Genomic DNA, 15,775 nt, shown 5'->3' with positions numbered 1-15,775 from the left:
AGGCAGAGATAGTCATGCAAAATGTGGTGGTGGATCTGGTGCCAGAGCAGGAATGGAGCCAGGGATGCTACTCCTGGTACTACCTGGTTCTGAAGAAGGACGGCAGACTTTGTCTGATCCTAGATTTAAGGGTTTTCAAGTGTTTTTTTGCAAAAGGTGAAGTTCAAAATGCTGTCCCTGGCACAGGTATTACATACACTGGAAACAGAAGACTGGATGGTGTCTGTTGATCTGTAGGATGTGGTTTTCACATGCCAGTTCTGCGGTCACAAAGGAAGTATGTATGCTTCATGGTAAGATCGTTACTGCCCATTTCAGGTGCTCAGAAATCTCAGTGTTTCCATACCTTGACAACTGGATCCTCAGAACGGTGTCCCTGAAGATGGTGTTGCACCACTTGGAAGTGACAGTGTCTCTGCAGTTCCATCTTTGCCTTCCAATTAACAAGCCCAAATCTCACCTGCTGCCCTCTGAATGCATTCTGTTTATAGGGGAAGTGCTGGACACTATGTCTGATCGAACCTTTCACCCTCCGCAGAGGATAAAGAATGTTCAGGCTATGAATCTGATGTTTCAGAAGAGAACATACATACCTGTAATGATGTTCTTGTACCTACTAATTCAGCTAGCTTCTTGCATTCTCCTGGTCACTGACGCTGATCAGCACAATGAAATGAAAATTATATTTATATAGCGCATAAACTACCCTGAGGCCTCGCAGCGCTAGTGGCTAGAATCAGAGAGCAACAGGGCAGACGCTAGCAGGTGATTCCAAACAAATGAGTTTTTAAAAGCTTTCTAAATGCTAACAGATTACTGTCCCCTCACTTGGTGCCTCCGCAGGCAGTGGTCCCAACAGGGCAGAGAGCTGTTCCATTTTGTAACCATGTGGCAGACTAGATGTGGTGGAGTTTGGAGGACAACCTGGTGCAAGGAGGCCTTTTCAATCGCCACCAGCAGTGCCCACACAGTTGTTCAGGATGCTTTACTAGCTCAACAAGGTTGTGCAATGGGCACAGCAAAGGGCATTCCTTTGGTGTTCCAGACCAATCCTCCTCGTTCAAATCACCCATAGTCATGAGGTTTCTGAAGGGCCTCAACTACATAGTTACTCCCTCTCCTTTCATAATGGGTCAATGAGATCTTAATCTCGTTCTCACATTTTTTATGTGTTTACCATTCAAACCCTTGCACAGTTGCAACTGATTTTTAGGGTTTGCCACGTCTGGCCATACCCATCCCACATAGGGCGAACAGCAAAATACACAAGATGATGGACGGAATGTTGCACATTGGCAAAAATTCACCCCAGTCACAGATTTGGGTTTAATCCATCGTTATTTTGCTCACCACACCACCCCAGTTTCAGACAAGCCCATAGAGGCCTTGTCTGAAGGCCATGGAGTTTTGCTTCGATGGAGCATAGTCCAAGTATAGATAATTCTCTTTAGATTGAGGCTCTTTGTCACTGTAGCAACACAGGTATTTAATGTTTAAAACCTTCCGGGCGATACTGTAGCAACGTTCTTATTTAATGTTCAAAAGCACTTTGTTTTTCCAAATGCAACCTTTGATACAACATTGCTTTTATATTCTACAAGCTACACTGAGGCAATGGACTTTTTTATTGTTTAAACGAATGTTCTTTCTTTTTAACATGCAATTTTACTTTTTAATTAAAGAAGTTTGTACAACTACATGTTTATCTCTGCTGTGCCTCTTCTCCGCATTAACAATGTAGCCACGGAAAGCAGTTTGTGAAACTGCATGTTTTTGTCTGCTGGGCCTCTTTGCACTTACACAGTAGCTACGGACTTATTTAATGTTTAAAAGCTCCATAGCGATTAATGTTTAAATATATTTTGTTTGCTTTCCTAGTGCAATCTTTACTACAACATTGCTTTCAGATCCTTCAGGATGATCCTATACCCACTGACTTGTTTAATGTTTAAAAGCATTTCCTTTTTTTCAACATGCAATTTTAGCTTTTAATTAAAGCAGACTGTGCAACTGCATGTATTTCTCTGATGTGTCTCTTCTTCGCGCTAACACAGTAGCAGTTCTTGCCACTTCATGTTTTATACAATCACAACATGTACCAGACCATACTAGACAATAACCATGCATACCATACCATACTATACAATGACAAGCCATTCCATAACATACGACACAGCAAATTATACCATAGTAAACAATGACAGGCAATACTATACAAATAGTTCCAATGCTGGGTACCCTTATATTTATTCAAAACAGCCAAATGGTACCTCGTATAAGGTTAATTAATCCTAGACCTTTGCATAACCGAAATATTTGTATCAAAACCTAACTTAATAAAGATACTTGCTATGTAAACTGATAGACTAAGTTACTAACTCCCAAAAAAAGAGTGCATCTCTGAAGTAGACGTACATGAGCACACCTAACTTCGATGATGGAATCAGTGGAATTTTGTCTTATGCTTCCCATTGTTGGTTATGGACGGAAACGCTTTGAGCAAGACGATGATCCTTCCTAGATTTCCCTAGGTGTTTGTATTAGTTCTTAAAGTAGATTTTTTCTAAGTTGTCAGAATGAAAATGTTACTTACTTCCGGTAACTTTCTTTTTTGTGGAAACGAGATCTACCTGCAGATTCCTCATCATCTGAATAGCTCCGGTGTACTAGAGACCTCTAGTGACCTTACTCCGGTGCTGCTTTTTGCCCCAAGATGGAGCCGGCACCACTTACAGGCACGAGAGTTTTATTTTAAAGTTTTAGATCCTGAAATGGCTCTCATGCACCTGTAAGTGGTGCAGGTCACATCTTGGTGCAAAAAGCAGCATTGAAGTAAGGTCACTAAATCCATATAGTGCCATCTCAGATTCCAGACATCCTGCTCTCCATTGTCCACACCCTTCGAAGTGGATCCAAAGCTGCTCTCTGTGAATATTCACATTTCCCAAAGTGATGTTCACTATCTCCATCTCTAAATCTGGTGTGACAGCATTTCACTCGAACCTACACTTACTAAACTAATAGTTAAATGCTGGCAATGTGCTCTCTACCCTCATCTTGACCATCTGGGTTGGAAAGACCACAATGTGAAAATACCACTTTGTGGTGCGGTACTCACATCAGAAATAAATGCCTCTATTTACAGCAAGACCGGGTTCATGTGACAGGACATCAGTCAGTTTAGAAACTCACAAATGTGTACTTTCTTTGAAGGCAGAGAATCACTGTTATACCATCCTCTCGTATCACACAAAAGCCTGATCTATTGGAATGAATCTTCCCAGTGGACAAAGCAATGTGTAGGAGGGTAAAAGTAATTTATGAGCAAAAGTGGTGTCCACAAAAAGTCTACAAAATATGAAGCCTGGCATAAACATACATTATTAGTGCTGAAATTATTTGTAAGGTCAAGACACCATATGGCAGAAATGGACACATTAGCGGAGAGAGACTGGGACTCTTATGGGGTATACTTATTCTTATCAGTACTATATAAGATGAGAGCTAATATTTACACAGAGCTGATGCTGTCTGCATGGTGCGGCAATGTTGACTATGTCAGCAGTACTTGAAGGTGTTTAAAACAAAATAATTGGTGGTGAAAAGTACTGTGCAAACTAAAAGTATCTCTGTTAAACCGCTTTTGTGCTTTTACCGCACATGGTAAGAATTCGAATGTTAAGTATATGTTGGACCTGGCATCTTTAGATTGGTTTTCCCCCAACCGTTTTGCCTTCAACCCTTCTGCTTTTGCGGATTTCATTTTGCTCGCCATATGACTCTGCACACTTTACTACTACTAACCAGCCATTAAGTGCTTGTACTCTCTCCCTGAAAAAGGGTAACATTGGCGTACATCCAATTGGCACATTTAATTTACTGTTAAGTACCTAGTAAAGTGATATTATATGTACCCAGGGCCTGTAAATTAAATGCAACTAGTGGCCCTGCAGCCCTTTTTTGTGCGACCCACTTATGTAGCCTTTTAAAACATGTCTCAGGGAGGGTGGTGTGGCCAAGATGGCCGTGAGATAGGACGTGAATTCCTGTCCCTTTGGTGCCGCCACCCTTTAGCCTTGATTTATCGCCCCAGTTGGTGCCCATCGGCGTACCCCCACAAGCGGAGTGACCCTGGCTGAGCCCCCGGCACCAAAAACACGTTCTCTTTAGGTGCCGCTTCCTTTCGCAGGGGGCTTTCATCCCACGGTGCGGCGGCGACCTAACGGGCTCAGGCTGGTGTACGACCCCAAGCAGTGCTGGTGGTGAGCCTGAGCAGGGGTGGACGGCGGAGCGGCGCTGCTTTGAGGCGCTTACCTTTCTGCGTACCCAGAGCCCGTTTTGCGCTCTCCCGCTGTGGCCCGCCCTGGCGGTTGGCAGGTTTGGCTGAAGTCTGGACCTGGCGGGAAGCGGGCCTGCTTACTCCCGACGCCTCTGCCATGAACCGTGGGTGACGCTTTGGGGACCTACGCATTGCAGTGACGACCAAGGGAGACGGCTGGAGTCCTCGGCGGCACCCGCGTCCTGGTGAGGTGAGGAGGGTGGGCCAGGTGCGCGTGGTGGCTTCGGTCCGCAGTTCGGCGGACGGCGGGTTTGGCCGGATGGAGCTGCTCCCTCCCCCTATGAGTGGCGGTGGCTGCTGCATGCCCCCTCGGTGTCTTTGGCTGGGTGTGGCAGGGTGGCAGATAGCCATGAATCCGGCTGAGGCGTAGGATACCCCTTGCCGTGCGAGCAGCCTGCCTGGTGGAGGAGTGGGGCCTAGCAAATGTGGACGCAGCCCGTAGGCCGATGAGAAACAAAATCCCTGGTCAGCATTAAATGTTCATCAGTTACCTGGCAGCATTGAAGAAAACTAGGAGTGCGGAGCGGTAGTTGGCGCGGTGTGGTACTGCTTGGTGGGTGGGTTACATCCCCCAGACCGATGGTTGGCACCTACTGACGTCTGTGGCCAGCTGTGGGTGCTTCTCAGCGAGCTGAGGTAGTACTCCTGATTATTTGTGTGCCCCGGATGCCAGTCTGCTGCTAGAATCCTCTCCGGCCAGGGCTCTGTGCAAAGTGGACTTTGTGTGTTGTGGCTGGGCGGTGCTTTGGCGCATCTCAGGAGAACTGGGCAACTGGTGTCCCCCCCGGGGTAAGGCGGTGCTGCGGCAGTGACCAGGTCGATGAAGTGGGTCGGTCCTGTTAGAGCGCTGATCGGCCCTTGCTCAGTGGGCAGTGCAGCTGTGCAGGAGGCTCCCGGGTTTGGCTGCACACAGAGATAGAGCCTGCAGCTTTGGCACATGCTCACCGAAAAGAATTGGCGCTGCTTCCTGCTCCAGGGTGGTGCTCTGATTGTGAAGTCCGGCTCCTGCCGGCGAAGGCGGAGGCCTTCTCAGGATTCTAGCGCATTGGCCCTCCCCTGCAGGCAGAGTGGTGGGGGACACCGAAGACTGTAGGGATCTGGTGGGCTCACCATGACTTCGGCCAGGGGTCGGAGAGAGAAATCTTTGAAAGAACTCCTCCAGAAAATAGCGGGTCCCTCGAATTCCAGACTGATCCAAAGGCAAGCCACATGGAGGGTGATGACGCGCCAGCGACCCAGGCTTTTATGGTCGAGCTCTTCTCGGCAATCAAGGAAGACATTCAAGAACTGCGTTCCCAGCTCTCTGCTTACTTGAGAGAGGTTAGGTGTGATGTATACAGCATCGGTGAACACGTGGCGACCCTGGAGAATCACAACCTTGGTAGGAAAGATGACCTCCACCAATTGCAGCAGGAGATGCTACACCTGCAGGAGCAGAATCTTGATCTACAAGCTCACACAGAAGACCTGGAGAACCGCTCTAGGCGGAATAATATCCTGATTCGAGTGGTCCCTTGGAAGGAGGAAGGTGATGAGGAAGCTCAAGATATTCAAATGGACCGGGCCCACTGGGTGGGCAACCCGCGTGGTGCCAAGGTCCCCCCTCCAGATATATTGGTCTGTTTCCATGACTTCCAGTTAAAAGAATGCATTATCCGGAGGGCACAGGATCTGAACCCCATACAGTTCCGTGGGCATCACCTTGCGCTCTTCCAGGATTTGGCAGCTTACACATTGATTAAGTGCAGGGAATTCAAACCTATCACTAATCATCTTTGTGAAAAGAACATTCCCTATTCTTGGGGCCACCCGTTCCGCCTAATTTTCAAATTTCAGATCAAACTCCTTCAGATTCGGTCCCTGGATGAAGCGTTTACTACCTTGGGTCTCGAGAGGGCCCCTGCTGCGTAAGGGGAGAACAAGCCAATACCTCACCAGCGACGACGCTCCCCAGAATGGCAAAGAGTGGGGACGCTACCATAAAGCTCCAAACTGGATACGGCTACTAGCAAACTGGAAGGAGAGGCGGTCCCTTCCTCGCTAATGCAAGTAACAGAGCGGCCCAAATCCCCTTGAGCTGCCCAATGCATGGCATCCATCTGGACCCTCCAGCGTGTGCCGGACGGAGGGAAGAGACCAATTGTATGAGAAGGTCGTCTTTCCCCTGGTGTTGGAGAGTTAGGGAAGTATTAACTGTTGGACTGACTGCTTCCTTGACACGACCCCCAGGATCTTCACTACTGAGACGAACTTTTGTCATGTTTCCCAGTTTACCCCGTTTCCTCTCATTGCTTAGTTTTTCTTTATTGTTTGGGGATGGGACTTATTTGGGTTTGTTCTGGGTCTCCGCATCAGTTCCTATGTGGGTTTGGCATGTGATTAGGCTGCGCAGGCGGTTCTTCGCGGTGTTTGTGCTCCTCAGATTTGTGCGCTTGCTCAGTTCTCCATCCCTCCTGGCATAATGATGGGTAGAGATTTGAAAGTTATTCGTTTGAATGTTTGAGGTCTAAACAACAGAGTGAAGCGCACAGCGATCCTCTCCCTCTTGGAAAACACCAATAGCGATGTCTGCCTGCTGCAAGAGAAACACCACCTTGCTAAAGACACCAAGCGATTACGCGATCGGCGATTTCCACAGCAATTCTGGTCCTCTGGGACGTCCGAAAGGAATGGTGAGGCGATCTTGTTCAGCGCGCGATCTAAATGTAAAGTTGTCTCAACATTTGCAGAAGTTAAGGGCAAGCTGCTGGCAGACAGGATACAGTGGGGGACGCACACCTTACACTGGGGTCCCTATACACACCTAATGAACGACAAGAACCTTTCCTTCGCTCTGCTTTAACCGAGGTGCTAGCCTACCCTGATGCGGCAATTTTGGTTAGGGGTGACTTAAATGTGGTAATGGATCCGGACCTGGACAGGTCGGGACAGTGAGTACACCTAACGGGGGCGCTTTCACAGGCTGGGAAGAAGTGGTTGGAGGACTGCGGCCTACACGATGTGTGGCAATCACAACACCCATACTTTTCTGCAGCACACAAAACATATGCCCGACTTTACCACTTTTTAGCTTCCCCAGCCCTTAGGGCTAGCTTACACAAAGCTGAGATCAATCCCCGCTTTCTTTCGGACCATGCCCTCATCTCCGTGCTCTTACCGGCGCAGTGCTCGCATTCAGGCCCTCCGGGTTGGAGACTCTGCGATTCCCTCCTCCATTCTGAAGAGGTGATCAAACGGATACAGGATACTAAAATAAAATATTTTGTGGATAATGACCAGGGATCTACCCCTCTTGCTTCAGTGTGAGAGGCTTTGAAGTTGGTAACGCGGGGTGAGTTCATCGCGGTTGCAGCGTCCTTTGCGGCTCTGCATAGGGAGAAGCTTGTGGAGTTGGAAAGGGAGGTGGGAGAACTGGAGGCGGTGCATAAACGGACAGGAGCTCAGAGGTTGTGGCGAGAATTAGAAAACAGACAACGGATCCTGAAGAGCTTGGACCTCGATAGGGCGGAGCACGCTCTTCTGAGGTTGAGACACAAATTTTACCTAAGCGGTGATAAATGTGGGAAATTGCAAGCACATAGATTACGGGCAAAAACTCAGATGTCTGCCATTCAATCTGTTCGCGATCACGATGGGATGGAATCTGGCACCGATGACCGCATTGTTGAATCCTTTCGCAACTTTTACCAATGCCTTTATGCAGATAGGGATGCCCCCTTACATGCCCCTAGCCCATACTTGGAGTCCTGCAGTATTTCTCCCATACCCAAGCACACAGCTGAAACTCTGGACTCTCCCATTCGCATTGAGGAGGTAATTTCGGCTATCTCAAGGTTAAAAATAGCTAAATCTCCAGGGCTGGACGGCTTCTCGGCCGTTTTCTACAAAACATTTTGTGTGGAGCTGACTCCCTTTTTAACGGAGCTTTTCAACTCTTTCCTTGATTCGGTGGAAGTGACGCCTACAATGTTGGAGGCATCGATCTCTGTTATCCTAAAACCTGGAAAAGATTCCAGAGATTGTGGGTCATACCGGCCCATTTCACTGCTTAATATCGATGCAAAGTTATTTGTGGGCATCTTAGCATCGCGTCTTAACCCCCTAATGGCCAATATAGTAGACCCAGACCAGTCGGGTTTTATACCTACTAGGCAGGGGGGAGACAATTCTAAGAGAGACTGTTGCACATCATCAACCTTGTACACCACTCACGAACACAGGCCTTCTTGCTTTCAATAGACGCGGAGAAGACCTTTGACCGCGTTGATTGGGGATATTTGTTTGCGACGCTGCGTAAGTATGGCTTGGAGGCAACTTTATCCGTTGGGTTCATTGTCTATATGCCTCCCCTAAGGCTGCAGCATGGGCTAATGGTTGCAGGTCAGCCCTCTTACCTATTGCTCGGGGAACGCGCCAGGGTTGACCCCTATCCCCGCTTTAGTTTGCGCTCTATATGGAGCTGTTTGCCCAGCGGATTCAATCGAATCCTAACATTGAAGGTCTCAAATTTGGGGCCGACGTGCATAAAATCAGCATGTACGCTGACAATGTAATACTCTCACTTACCCAGCCCTGGCTAACTCCACAGTCTTTGACCAAAGAAATTACAGACTTTGGGAACATTGCTGGAGTTTAAGGTCAATTTCGCTAAGTCGCAGATCCTCAATATCTCTGTGCCTATGGGTGAGGTACTGGACTTACAGCAAGATTTCGCATTCCATTGGGCCCCAACAGACATCACCTATCAGGGCCTCCGGCTAACCTCGACCATTGAGAAAACGGTCTCCCTAAATTATTCTTTATTATTGTATCAAACGGCCAAGGCGCTGGACGCCTGGTCATATCTTAGGTTGGCATAGTTTGGAAGAATAGCGGCAGTTAAAATAACGGTGCTTCCACGCATCCTTTACATCTTCCAAATGCTACCTTTATGCCCGCCGCCGGAAACAATCAAGAAACTGCAAGTGCTGCTTAGCAAGTTTGTATTGAAGGGTAAGAAACTGCGCTTCTCGCATCCACACATTTCTTCCACGAAAGCACAGGGAGGATTAGGCTTTCCGCTGGCGGGAGCTTATTATCAAGCAGCATGCCTGCGCTACCTTGTTGAATGGAATAGGCCCCTATCTAGTAAACATTAGAATTTCCTGGACCAGACAGTGGCTGGAGCGAATATTTGGCGGGAGCTGTGGCAGAGGATGGGGGCTATACTCGTCGTCGGTTACCTTCCCAACACTCAGGGTTTGGGATCAGCTGGTAGTGGTGAAGGGCTGGACCACATTTCCCTCTCCCATGTCCCCCATAGTGGACAACCCCGACTTTCAGCCTGGGCAGGCGTTACCGTTGAAGGGAGGAGGATTGCAAAAGGGTGGGCTCCCTTTTTGACATGGAGGGGATAATTCCTTTTCTGCAACTGTGTAAGGACTATGATTTACCGGCCTCAGATGCATTCTACTACCAACAAGTCGCTCACTGGGTTACAGACACCGCAAATGTTGCCAAAATGTGCCGGCCTTTGACTCCCTTTGAAAAATGGCTAGTATGCAAAAAGGATGATCATAAACTCATCTCTGAATTGTATGCTAGGACTACTGAGCGCCCAAAAGGACACCGTATAAAAGCGCAAATGTGGTGGGAGACAGAGCTGAGGAGGCCCTTATCGTTTAAGGAGTGGGAGCACATACTATACCGAGCACATCACACTGTGTACAACACAACAGGGGCGGAATCCGCCTATAAGGTGGTAACATATTGGTATTACACACCGGAGCGCATTCATTACTGGGACAAGTCCAAGACAGACCTCTGCAGGCTTGGGTGTGGTTCAACTGGTACCCTAATTCATCTACTTTGGCACTGCCCGAAATTAGTGTGTTACTGGTCAGCGGTTATTGAGGACATTGACGCTGCATTTGAGATTAAGCTGCCCCGAGCCCCTGAATATATGTTGTTGGGTCTCCCCCACCCTAGGTCCTTTCCGCTGAAATCCTTGAGAGGGAGACAGATCGCGATGGCATTACTTGCTTCGACCTTACATGATCCAATGGATTGGATTCATCGTCTTTGGCAGCTCTTGGCTATGGAGCGACTATTGCTCAGTGTAGAAGGGAGGGGCAGCAAATTTGCGAAGATATGGGCCCCATACTTGCAGATCCACATCAAGGATATGAGGGAAGTGACTTGTTCTAAATATTTGCAAATTCTGCAGCTCATTCCGCTGGAACCACCTGGGTCCTCCAAGAGTGGGGATAAAGGGTAGAGTGCCCATGCTGTAGCTGGTTAGCGAGAGGTCATGTATGACCGTACTGGAACTGATGCGGAGAGTGGGTGGTGGGGTGGTTATGGGTGGGTGGGTTGTTACATTTTTTTCTTTGTTATTTAAAAGTGGTAGGCATTGCTGGGTGTGCTACGCCGTAAGATAGGCTTGAAGTTATCGTGGGGTCGCCCTCCCGGGTGTAGACCTGAACGCTGTGTCTCCTTGCTCATATTACGCTCTGCCGGCTCTCTGATGTAGGCAGTTACGCTGTGCATACGCTTCTAAGATACCACACAATAAAAATTATTGATTCTAAAACGTGTCTCAGGTCTGCCACTGAAGTCTGTGTGTGCAGTTTTAAGCTACCATTTTGACCTTTTGTCATGGCCTAAACCTTCTTTTTATTAATACATGTCACCCCTAAGGTAGGCCATGAACAGCCCATAGGACAGGGTGCAGTGCATTAAAAAATGTTGGACATGTATTTTTAAGTTTTACATGTACTGGTAGTGAAAAACTCTCAAATTCATTCTGTAAGGTCTACCTCTCCCATAGGATTACACCGTTTTGTTTTATTTACATTTAATAATTGATAACTTGTAATTGGGAGCAGGTAGGCTTGTCGAGTTTGGGGTCTAAAGAATTGTGATTTAAAACCATCTTTAATGGTAAATTCAGATGTTAAGTCACAATTCTAAAAGTGCCACTTTGATAAAGTTAGCTTTTTCTTGTCCTAATCATCTCGATGCCTGTGGCCTGGGACACATGAGTAGGTGTGGCTGGAAGTTGGTCTTTGTGTATTGCTCTCAGACAGTGATACAAACTTGATAGGAGGGCGGGCAGTCACCAACCCAACTTGCATGTTACAAAGTCTGTGCCTCAGCACACTCACTAAGGGTATCACACTTGTATTTTGTGCCCCTAGACAAGCTAGAGCCAGGGCAGGGAGGCAGGAAATTTCAAACATCTTGGTGGGAGGAAACCTCCAGAACCTCTTCCTACTTCCAAGCTGGTACCAGTCATAAATAGTGGACCTTCAGACCAAAATCTTCAGTACACCTTTGGAAGACTCAGAAGGACTGCTGTGCTGCATGAAGGACTGCTTCTCTGATGCTCTGCTGCCTCAGTGAAAAAGACTGGACCTGAATCCTGAACCAGGGACCACCATTGACTCCAAGGGCTAGTTGGCTAGCCTCCTGGTCAGAGCCTCAGAGACAGAAAAGGCTACAACCACCTTGAACCTAGCACCTGGTCCCTGTTTGCTGCGAGTCTGAAGGTGCTCTGCCAGCCCAGCTGTGGTCTCTGGGGCAGAACAGCTGCTGCAGAACGCATTCCTGACTCCGGACCTTGCATCGTAGACCACAGCTCCTCAGAACCGCTGCTACACGACATATCCAAGACAGAGAACTTTGCATCGCAAGTCTTCGTCCACAGCATCCTTGATGACGACGCAGGACCTCGCAACACATGCCTCGTGATGGCTTCATCAGAACCGCTGCTGCGCAACACATCTTCGACGCTGGACCATGCATTGCCGCACGAAGCCCAATGGAACTGCGCCCACCACAATGGAGTGCGGGCCGGATACTGAAGCCCGCTCAACAAAGTACTGCGCAAGGCAACCTTGATGTGGGATCTTGCAACTCTTCACAACCAAGATTTAAAGTACTTTGTTGAGCAGGCTTAACTTCGTCCCAGTATCCGGCCCGCGCTCCATTGTGGTCGGTCTGAACATGTGACTTTGTCCGAGTCCGGCACGACCAGACAACGACAGCTGGCGCCTTGTGCTGTTGGGCACTATTTTCACTTAAATCTTTAAAATTGCATATCTCTGGTTCTACTGACTGGATTTTTGTTGTTTTTGTCTCGATTAATATATTAAATTTTACTCTATTTTTCTAAATTGGTGTGGGAGTTTTTCTTGTGTTTTCACTTTATTAGTGTTTATGTACTGCATAAATACTTTACACATTGCCTCTAAGTTAAACCTCACTGCTTTTTTTTGGGTTATACCCAAACGTTTAGCTTCTTCCCTCCTATTTTTCCTGGCCTGTTTTTGGTGGCTGTAGGACTCTGGGCTCTTTACCACTGCTAATCAGTGCTAAACTGCATATGCACTCAGTATAAATTTTGAATATGATTGGTTATTCCTAATTGGCATATTTGATTTACTGGTAAGTTCCCAGTCAAGTACACAGAGTGTGCCAGGGTCTGTAAAAAAATGCTACTAGTGGGCCTGCAGCACTGCTTGTGCCATCCAGGTAGCCATGTCAATCTATCTTAGACCTACCACTGTAGTGGAAGTGCATGCAGTTTTTAACTGCCATGTCGACATGGCAAGTGCACCTACCTGCAGGCCTCAACCTTCCATTTTCTTACATGTAGGTCACCCCTCACGTAGGCCCAAGGTACCCCCATGGGCAGGGTGCAGTGTATGTAATAGGTCGGACATGTGTTGGTGTGTTTTACATGTCCTGATAATGAAATACTGTCAAATTTGTTTTTCACTATTGAAAGGCTATCTGCCCCCTAGGCTAACATGGGAGTTTCTTTGTAACAGCTAACAAGTAGAACTTCCCATTGGGACGAGATGAAGAAATTGAGTTTTGGCTCTCTGAACTCAGAATTTAATAACACATCTTTTTAGGGAGATGGTTTTTAAATTGCGTTTGAAAATGCCACTTTTAGAAAGTAGCCATTTTCTTGTTTAACCGTTTCGTGTGCCTATGCTGTTTGTGTATTGACTGTCTGGTTTTGGAGGGACAGAAGCTGGGAATGTGCATTCACTGTAGACAGCCACAAGAGGGGTTGAGGTGTGTCCTACCTTTCCTGGGTGACTCAGAGCTGGACTGAATAGACCATCGCTGCATTTAGAGTGGTGGGAGGAGTTTCACTTGCACCTGAAAAGGCTGAATAGGCTGTGTCTCATTTGCGCAATGCTGTCCCCATTTCCTGTTGTCGTGCTGCACCGAAGACAGCAGAACTGGGTGGAGCTATTTTGTTTCTACAAGGTCTATTTTTGAAGTAACCATTCTAAAAGTATATCTTGGTACTTGTATGTTGAATTTTTGTTGTTGTGGTCTTGTCGGGTTTAGATGAAGATACTTTACTGGTGTGGTGTCCATTTGTGGTGTTTTTACTGTGTTACTGTGTGTTTGGGTACAAATACTTTACGCATTGCCTGTGGGATAAGCCTGTCTGCTCGTGCCAAGCAGGGGATCATCTAAAGTCTAACTCCCTTACTCTGACTAGAAGGAAGGGTCCCCTAGTTGGACATAGGGGCATACCTCTGCCAATTATAGAACCCCATTTCTAACACTTGGGTTTCACCCTAACAAGAATTGTGCGGTTGATGCTTGAGTAGGGTTTCACCCCCCTCGACCAGTAACCCAATTTGGAAGCTGCATACAGGGGCATCATTGATCTAAACATTCTGGACAATTCGGAGCCACTAGTCCGGATATGTGGAATAGTTACCGCAAATGTTCCTACCTGTTCTTCTGGAATGGGATCCTTGTCCTCTATGTGGAGGGGAGGGGAGGTCACAGGTACTGGTGTACAATGGGAATTCTCACATGGACCTGTAGAGTTGTCTTAATAAAGTAAAAACAAGTGGTAAGAGATTGTGTGAGCTAAAAATTACTTATTAACTTCAATATTAACATCTCACATAAGCAATCAATCAACTTGATTTTTTATTTTTCCAAAGATGAAGACAATACTATTTATTTAAAAAATATTTATTTTTGTTTCTTCGCTATCTCCACAGCTTTTGCGACGCATCTTAAACACAAACCAGATTATTCCATCCTCTGTCTACTTCAAATGCACCATATTTGCCTTTTACTTCCTAAAACAAACTGACATTTTAGCTATGTGTTCAAAATGATTATGGAGTTAAACTTGAGGGTTAATTATTAAAGGAAGAAAAAAGAAGATCTAGCCTTCCAAGTGGATTGGTTTTATCCAAATCGGTCTCTTGAAGCATGCTGAATATTAAGGACATCTTTTAGAAATGTTTGCTCCAATCGGTCACTACCCAATATTTACATTAGAGCATATTTAGTCTCTATCACCAGCCCACCACAAAACTGTGTGTCTGTGAAAAGCTGTAACCTCACAGTTGTTGTCTGTTGTGCTAGACAACTAACTATATATGTATACACACACACACACACACACACAGCTAGATTACGCATTAATTGGCACCGTAGATAGCAGAAAACCCATATTGGATAATAAAGCAACATTTTGTGATAAGCACTAATACAGAATTCTTAGTAGAAATCACTGAAAATTCAGTGGATGATGATATAAATATGCCTATTTACATAAAGCACACTACAACCTAAATTATCTCTTGTTTGTGGTTTGTGCAAATCAATAGTTTATTAGTTAATTATCTAACATTCCTACATTATCAGAAATAATTGATCATTACAAGAACATTTTCCTCATTGGAAATGCAAAGTAGCTGCTGCAGAACAAAGCACAACGTAAATTAATATATTACTAACACTTGTATAATTCACATTGGACGGTAGAGTGGTGTCCAAGTGCTGTAAAAGACACATGAATAAATGGCTTGGTGTACAATGAACAATTTATCAACAATTTCCAAGGTTGTCCGTATACAGTTGCAAATGTCAGCATCCATTATGCAGCATCTCACTAAACCTTGATTTACTGTTTCTTCTTTTTCGTTAAGGAGGAGGTTTACTTGTAAACACATTTAAACTACAGGGCTAATAATGATTTTCAAAGCACTTATTGTTTTGGTACTCTTTAAAAGAACTACACACGCCACACTGGTGACTACCATTCACTAACACAAGCAGAAGCATAACTAAATGAACTCACTTTAAAAAGGGGGGCTGTATTGTCTTTATAATGCATGCCATTACCATGCATGTAACGCCACTGGTTTATATATTTATATATATATGTGTGTGTGCATATAAATGTGTGCATTTGTCTACACACATATATATATATATATATATATATATATATATATATACACACACACATCAATTCTTTTTGGGGGAACCCCCAACTCGCCTTTGTCCATATAGAATTGTGGGGGGTTGGGGGTACACCCTAACCTCCCCCTTTAATTTTAACTCCTTATCTCCCTTTATCTCTACCCACCCTCAGGGCCTGACTGGGAACCACAACCGGTC

The 15,775-nt window shown here is 46.1% G+C and overlaps 1 protein-coding gene across 2 annotated transcripts in view; it reads right to left on the bottom strand.

Moving 5' to 3' along the window:
• VEZT (vezatin, adherens junctions transmembrane protein) overlaps positions 1-15,775 on the bottom strand; it is a 197,753-nt gene that overhangs the window by 14,840 nt on the left and 167,138 nt on the right. For both annotated transcript variants that reach the window (XM_086919066.1, XM_086919067.1), the window contains exon 10: positions 14,085-14,185. In XM_086919066.1, the coding sequence (XP_086775192.1) occupies positions 14,085-14,185 (101 nt within the window). The remainder of the gene's footprint in view (positions 1-14,084; positions 14,186-15,775) is intronic.

This window comes from Lissotriton vulgaris, chromosome 1_1, assembly GCF_964263255.1.
Source record: "Lissotriton vulgaris chromosome 1_1, aLisVul1.2, whole genome shotgun sequence".
In the NCBI taxonomy this organism is placed as follows: Eukaryota; Metazoa; Chordata; class Amphibia; order Caudata; family Salamandridae; genus Lissotriton; species Lissotriton vulgaris.
This window is presented reverse-complemented; position numbering and strand designations above follow the sequence as displayed.